General features: G+C 56.1%; 1 protein-coding gene across 1 annotated transcript in view; it reads right to left on the bottom strand.

The window, feature by feature from the left end:
• The window catches only part of FBRS (fibrosin), a 22,936-nt gene extending 15,898 nt beyond the window's left edge, over positions 1-7,038 (bottom strand). Inside the window, exons 1-5 of the mRNA XM_040355646.1 lie at positions 6,373-7,038; positions 3,640-3,783; positions 927-1,001; positions 809-844; positions 121-170 (exon numbers count right to left, since the gene is read on the bottom strand). Of these exons, the coding sequence (XP_040211580.1) occupies positions 121-170; positions 809-844; positions 927-1,001; positions 3,640-3,783; positions 6,373-6,630 (563 nt within the window). The 5' untranslated portion in view covers positions 6,631-7,038. The remainder of the gene's footprint in view (positions 1-120; positions 171-808; positions 845-926; positions 1,002-3,639; positions 3,784-6,372) is intronic.
• Positions 7,039-7,698: the final 660 nt, after the last annotated feature.

Below are 7,698 nucleotides of genomic sequence, written 5' to 3'. Positions count from 1 at the left end.
CGAGACCACCCACCCGTCCAATACGAGACCCACCCCCCGCCCGTCCAATACCAGACCCCCCCCCCCCCCCCCCCCCCCGCCCAATACCAGACCCACCCACCCGTCCAATACAAGAGCTACTCATCACATCGATCACCTACCTGCTCATCACAGCTGCTTTCCGCATCGCACTGCAAGAAATCACAAGAGAGGATATAAGACAACAACCGAGGTGAGAGAACACACCGCAAGAAACATGAGCGGGTCGGCCCCCGGCGCGCACACGCTGTATGAGCGGGTCAGCCCCCGGCGCGCACACGCTGTATGAGCGGGTCAGCCCCCCGGCACGCACACGCTGTACGAGCGGGTCAGCCCCCCGGCACGCACACGCTGTACGAGCGGGTCAGCCCCCCGGCGCGGACACGCCGTACGAGCGGGTCAGCCCCCGGCGCGCACACGCCGTACGAGCGGGTCAGCCCCCGGCGCGCACACGCCGTACGAGCGGGTCAGCCCCCGGCGCGCACACGCTGTATGAGCGGGTCAGCCCCCGGCACGCTGTATGAGCGGGTCAGCCCCCCGGCACACACACGCTGTATGAGCGGGTCAGCCCCCGGCGCGCACACGCTGTATGAGCGGGTCAGCCCCCGGCACGCACACGCTGTATGAGCGGGTCAGCCCCCGGCACGCACACGCTGTATGAGCGGGTCAGCCCCCGGGCGCGCACACGCTGTATGAGCGGGTCAGCCCCGGCGCGCACGCACTTTATGAGCGAATCATCTGAATGATGTCCAACAAGGAGTGTTATCTGCTGGATTTGTGGTATACTTACAATGTAGCCGGCGTCCAGAGAACAGTGGCGACAGTCCTGTAAGAGACAATAAAGTGATTCCTCAGAGATGAAGGTGACCATAGAGAAGCTCAACACATGAGCGGCATGAGTGACTCACCTGACCAGCGGCATGCTCAGGACCAGAATGTCGCACACACTCCTCTAGAGAACCCAACCCAGCGCAGTGCCGCTTCTGTCACAACAAAGCAAAGGAGCCGATCAGTAAGGGACCAATTGTGTAATCTAAAGTCAACCGACCAATCAGGGGGGGGCGGGGTTCCAGTGCAGGGGGGGGGGGGGGGGGGGGAGGACAGGTCCAGGGATTGGGGGGGGGGGGGAGGACAGGTCCCAGTGATGGGGGGGGGGGGGGGGGACAGGTCCCAGTGATGGGGGGGGGGGGGGGGACAGGTCCCAGTGATGGGGGGGGGGGGGACAGGTCCCAGTGCTGGGGGGGGGGCGGAGTGACAGTTCCCAGTGCAGAGGGGGTGGGAGGACAGGTCCCAGTGTTAGGGGGGGGGGGCAGGAGGACAGGTCCCAGTGTTAGGGGGGGGGGGGGCGGAGTGACAGTTCCCAGTGCAGAGGGGGCGGGAGGACAGGTCCCAGTGTTAGGGGGGGGCAGGAGGACAGGTCCCAGTGTTAGGGGGGGGGCAGGAGGACAGGTCCCAGTGTTAGGGGGGGGCAGGAGGACAGGTCCCAGTGTTAGGGGGGGGCAGGAGGACAGGTCCCAGTGTTAGGGGGGGGCAGGTCCCAGTGATGGGGGGGGGGGGGACATTAGGGTGGATTTACTAATGGTAAACAGTCTGTGCAATTTGAAATTGTAGATGCATTAGATCTTTGTAAATGGTGGGGAAGCTCTCCTGACTTCCATCATCCAATCACGTGCAAGAAAAAAAAATAGGATTTTTTGTACTCACCGTAAAATCCATTTCTCTGAGTTCATGGACGGACACAGCAGCATTGACCTTAGGGTCTTATACCTTCCTTCTAGGAGAGACTAGGCAGAAAAAAACAGCACTTTAAGTGTTAAAACCACTTCTCAGTACAGCACCTCCCAGGGGGCGTGTCTCCCGGTACATCCCACTCTCTGGAACATCCAGCCTCAGTTCGTAACAAGCAGTACAAACAAGGAGGGGTGGGTGCTGTGTCCGTCCATGAACTGGATTTCCTATTTCCTCTTCCGTTCATGGACGGACACAGCAGCACTGACCTTAGGGACGTCCCCAAGCAGTGGCAATTTTTTTTCAAGTTTCTGAGTATCCCGCACCGCAGTGATAAGAGCTCCAAAAAATTCCTTATCCTGCTTTGACCCTGAAGCAGAGTCATCCTCACTGTCTGTGTGGGCTAAGCCTTCATCATCCGACATGACAGAACCAAATGCAGAAGCAGCACCTGATTCTGCGTCAGAGACATCCCCAGAAGCCGGCTCAGGGAGGGGGCGATTTTTACCCCCCTTCTGGCCACTTGCCGCTTCAATCCTGGCAACAAACGCCTCAAGGACTGCCGTCATAGCATCCACAGAGGCCGCAGGAGCAGGGACACTAAGGGTTAACTCTGGCATGGTTGGAGTAGAAGCCTCTGGTTCAGACTCCATGCTGACCTAAATATGCCACCTTAGTACTGCAGAAAAAACGGGACCCACCGGCCACCCCCCCCAGCTGTCACAGAGAGCAGGGGACCCCCGGGGACTCACCACCCAGGACCAGGCTGTACTGGTGTGCAGAGCTGAGAGCACTGTCCGTGCTGTGCCGTCCCTCAGGAAAAACGCTGCGGCTTCACGCCGTTATTCCAGACACTAGAGGCCAAGACTTTTCCAAAATGGCCACCGACATGCAGAAAAAAACAGCATGTGGGCTACAAGAAAATGGCCGCCGATATATAGAAACGCAACCCTGGTAAAATGGCGGCCGTACACGTGTTTAAAAAAAAAAAAAAAAGAAACACACAGCACAAGTAAAGAACACCAGCACCCCACAGAAGCCCAGCCCCCCGGCAGTAACAGAGCCCCCCCAGGTGGACCCCCACCTCACAGCCGCCAGCCAGAACGGGGAAGGAGGGAGAGAGGAAAGCAGGGCGGACCCTCAGTCGACCTCAAAGGAATGCACCAGCCGAAAATACCCTGCCGAGGCAAGGGGACACTACTTACCCGTCCTGCGACCACCGGCAATCCAGACAGAACCAACGTCCGCAGGTAGATACGGCATGGCTGTCGGCCCGGCACACTGTGACAAGGCCATAGAGACCGGTCATATGTGTGCCCTGTAGCATGTAGATCACCGGCCGCCCCTGGAGCAACGGGGCATGTCGTGGACGGCCCAGCGCGTAGCTAAAGGCCGGCACACGCTCGATGGCTGAACATGGGGGGACTACAAGGATCGAGGATCCAGCCTGTCACCCAGTCGGCAGTTGATAGTAGATCCCAGGATCCAAAAATGCAGGAAAAAATCAAATAAAGCGAAAAAAAACACAAAAAATCTCCAGAGCACATGGGCCCCAGAAGGGCCATGTCCTCTCCTGACGCTAGGCAGAAAAAAACTGAGGCTGGATGTTCCAGAGAGTGGGATGTACCGGGGGACACGCCCCCTGGGAGGTGCTGTACTGAGAGAAGTGGTTTTAACACTTAAAGTGCTATTTTTTCTGCCTTTCTCCTGAAAGGAAAGGTATATAACCCTAAGGTCAATGCTGCTGTGTCCGTCCATCAACGGAAGAGAAATGCTGTTTTTTTTTTTCCTTGCATGTGATTGGCTATTCTTTGCCTCATCTTGTTTATTGAGCTCTGGAGCAGCTGCACATCCTATTGGCCTTTAGTAAATCTCCTCCCCCGGGGTCCATACCTGTCCATTGAAGGGGCGCTCCGCCCGCTGGCTCTCACTCACTCCGGGGTCTTCTGAACTTCCTCCGTCACTTCGCTTTCTCTTCCCTGGGGGGCGCTTCTTGATTGGCTCCTCCAGGTGTGTCGGCTCCACAGAGACATCTTTCTGCAGAGAGAAGAGACAGAGAATTTCACACCCGGGATGCAGACGCTGCACGGCGCTTATATACCGAGACCTCCTGATAGGACATAGGGGGGGGGGAGGGGCTGGTAATAGAATGTCTCCATATCTCCCACCAACCATGAATGGTCACCCCGGCCCCAAGTCACATCGCAAATATGAAGGACGGGAATGGAGGGCCCCCCCCCCCTCATCACAGAAATGGAACCCACCAGTCCTTCTCATTGGCTGCTGGGACAGGAATAGGGACGCAACAGTGGCCTACTTGTTTTTCAAGGTCCTGGCTATTCCCCCCCGACCTGGAGACAGTAAGTGTGCATCTAATTCCAGGTAGGTCGGCCAGGATTAGGACTTCCCTCAAAAACAACTCCGCCCCAATATTTCTATCCTGACAGGTTCCCTTTAATGTTCAAACTCCACCCACAAACGGGATTCTTCATGAGGACTTCCGGGACCCTCTTCTCCCTCCCAGGACTACTGTGGGGGAATTATCAGCCAACCAGCATGGCGATTTGGTAAGTGGCGGCACAGGGGGGGGGGGGCAGAGCCCTCGTTGGAAGATATCGGGGCACAAAAGTTGGTGATTTGGACAGTTTATTGGACCCAATTGGTGAAAGTGGATTGGAGATGGAGAGAGGCTCGGAAAGTCACCTGAGAGATGCTAATCACCTTATATGATCCCCAAATCCATACTGACCAACCAAATCCATACCGACCAGCCAACCAACCAACCAATCAAATCCATATCGACCAACCAACCAACCAAATCCATACCGACCAACCAACCCCAACCCAACCGACCAACCAAACCCATACCGACCAACCAACCAAACCCAACCCATACCGACCAACCCCATACCGACCAAACCCAACCAAATCCATACCGACCAACCCCAACCAAATCCATACCAACCCCAACCCAACCGACCAACCCCAACCCAACCAACCAACCAAACCCATACCGACCAACCCCAACCAAACCCATACCGACCAACCCCAACCAAACCCATACCGACCAACCCCAACCAAACCCATACCGACCAACCAACCCAACCAACCCACCCCAACCAAATCCATACCAACCCCAACCCAACCCCAACCCAACCAACCAACCAAACCCATACCGACCAACCCCAACCAAACCCATACCGACCAACCTCAACCAAACCCATACCGACCAACTCCAACCAAACCCATACCGACCAACTCCAACCAAACCCATACCGACCAACTCCAACCAAACCCATACCGACCAACTCCAACCAAACCCATACCGACCAACTCCAACCAAACCCATACCGACCAACTCCAACCAAACCCATACCGACCAACTCCAACCAAACCCATACCGACCAACTCCAACCAAACCCATACCGACCAACTCCAACCAAACCCATACCGACCAACTCCAACCAAACCCATACCGACCAACTCCAACCAAACCCATACCGACCAACTCCAACCAAACCCATACCGACCAACTCCAACCAAACCCATACCGACCAACTCCAACCAAACCCATACCGACCAACTCCAACCAAACCCATACCGACCAACTCCAACCAAACCCATACCGACCAACTCCAACCAAACCCATACCGACCAACTCCAACCAAACCCATACCGACCAACTCCAACCAAACCCATACCGACCAACCCCAACCAAACCCATACCGACCAACTCCAACCAAACCCATACCGACCAACCCCAACCAAACCCATACCGACCAACCCCAACCAAACCCATACCGACCAACCCCAACCAAACCCATACCGACCAACCCCAACCAAACCGACCAACCCCAACCAAACCCATACCGACCAACCCCAACCAAACCCATACCGACCAACCCCAACCAAACCCATACCGACCAACCCCAACCAAACCCATACCGACCAACTCCAACCAAACCCATACCGACCAACCCCAACCAAACCCATACCGACCAACTCCAACCAAACCCATACCGACCAACCAAACCCATACCGACCAACCAACCAATCAAACCCATACCGACCAACCCCAACCAACCAAACCCATACCGACCAACTCCAACCAACCAAACCCATACCGACCAACCAACCCCATACCGACCAACCAACCAACCAACCAACCAACCCCAACCCAAACCGACCAACCCCAACCAAACCCATACCGACCAACCAACCAAACCCATACCGACCAACCAACCAAACCCATACCGACCAACCAACCAACTCCAACCAATCAAATCCATACCGACCAACCAATACAACCAACCCAACCCATACCGACCAACCCCAATCCAACCGACACAGATCAACCCCAACCAAACCCATACCGACCAACCCCAACCAACCAAACCCAACATCTACCTCTCTATACATACCATACTGACCAACCATAACCAAACCCATACCGAGTCCAACCCCAACATCTACCTCCCTACACATACAACCACATCACTCCCAACATACCACACCTCATCATACTCAGGCTATCTATACATATCACCACACCCGGGCCTCTCCATACATATTATCCATCTACACACATCCCCGCCCCCCCCTTCCGTCATCCAATCAGTGCCACACCTGCATAGCCTCCAGGCTGCCAAAACTGCTGATACAGAATCCATCGATCAGGTCTTCCTCTCGGATTGCCGCGTTCTCCTCGCCCCTCTTCCGCCGTCTCTTTTTGCGCTGTGGTCGTGGCCAGACAGCCGGCTCAGGGCTGGAGGACAAGGAGTTGACAGGAGAAGGACCTCTATGGCGGTTTCTTTGGGCTTTGGAGCGTCGGCGGGGCAGGCGGGGCCCGGGGTGGGCTCTAGACGTAGGTAGTAGAGCCTCCATTTGACTCTTTTGGTTTATCCCCCAGGATAGAGCATATCTGCCAGGCAACCAATCAGAAGTGTCCGATGGCGGAGGGAGCCAATGACTGGTCAGTAAACACCTAGAAAGGTTTGGTAATGGAGCGGAGATGGGGGCGCTGGAGACGGGGGCGCTGGAGACGGCTCTGGAGATTGGGGTGCTGGAGATGGGGGCCCTGGAGATTGGTGGCGCTGGAGATGGGGGCGCTGGAGGAGGTCACAGGTTGAGGGTCAGCATCCAATCACATCCCCCGCAGTGCTGCATAGGGCCAAACCGGGACGTCTTATCACCCCTGAGAGGAGGGTGGAGGTAATCACCAGACCAAAGACAACCAACGTCCCCAAACACCGGGGGCCACAGGGTCCTAAAAAAACCGAGGACGGGGACAACGGGTCCTGAAACACCGAGGACGGGGGCCACAGGGTCCTAAAAAAACCGAGGACGGGGGCCACAGGGTCCTAAAAAAACGAGGACGGGGGCCACAGGGTCCAGAAACACCGAGGACGGGGGCCACAGGGTCCTAAAAAAACCGAGGACGGGGGCCACAGGGTCCTAAAAAAACCGAGGACGGGGGCCACAGGGTCCTAAAAAAACCGAGGACGGGGGCCACAGGGTCCTCCAAAGCAAAGGCAAAGAGCGTACACCCCTAAATGTGAGGCCCCCGGGGGGGTGGGGTGCATAGGGAGAACATGAGAGAATGGGGGAGGGGTTATGGTGACACCCCCAATAAGAAGACTTCAAAAAAGATACAGAAATGCGATAATTTGGGGGAGGGGGGGGTCCCTCAGAGGTGAAAGGTTACACTGGGGGATGGGTGCTAATCTAATTTATAATGGGGGGGTTATCCATAAAATGGGGGGGGATTGTAATCCTAATTGGTTCCCAATAATATAGATGGGGGGGGTGCACTGTATAGTGGGGGGGGGGGGTGATCCTGTATATTGGGGGGGAGGGGGCGGTGATCTCTATATATTGGGGGATCAGATCTTGTATAATATGGGGGGGGGGTGATATATAGTGGGGGAGGGGAGATCCGATCCTTTATATCCT

This window comes from Rana temporaria, chromosome 6, assembly GCF_905171775.1.
Source record: "Rana temporaria chromosome 6, aRanTem1.1, whole genome shotgun sequence".
In the NCBI taxonomy this organism is placed as follows: domain Eukaryota; kingdom Metazoa; phylum Chordata; class Amphibia; order Anura; family Ranidae; genus Rana; species Rana temporaria.
The sequence above is the reverse complement of the archived record's forward strand: the minus strand, read 5'-3'. Positions and strand labels throughout refer to the sequence as shown.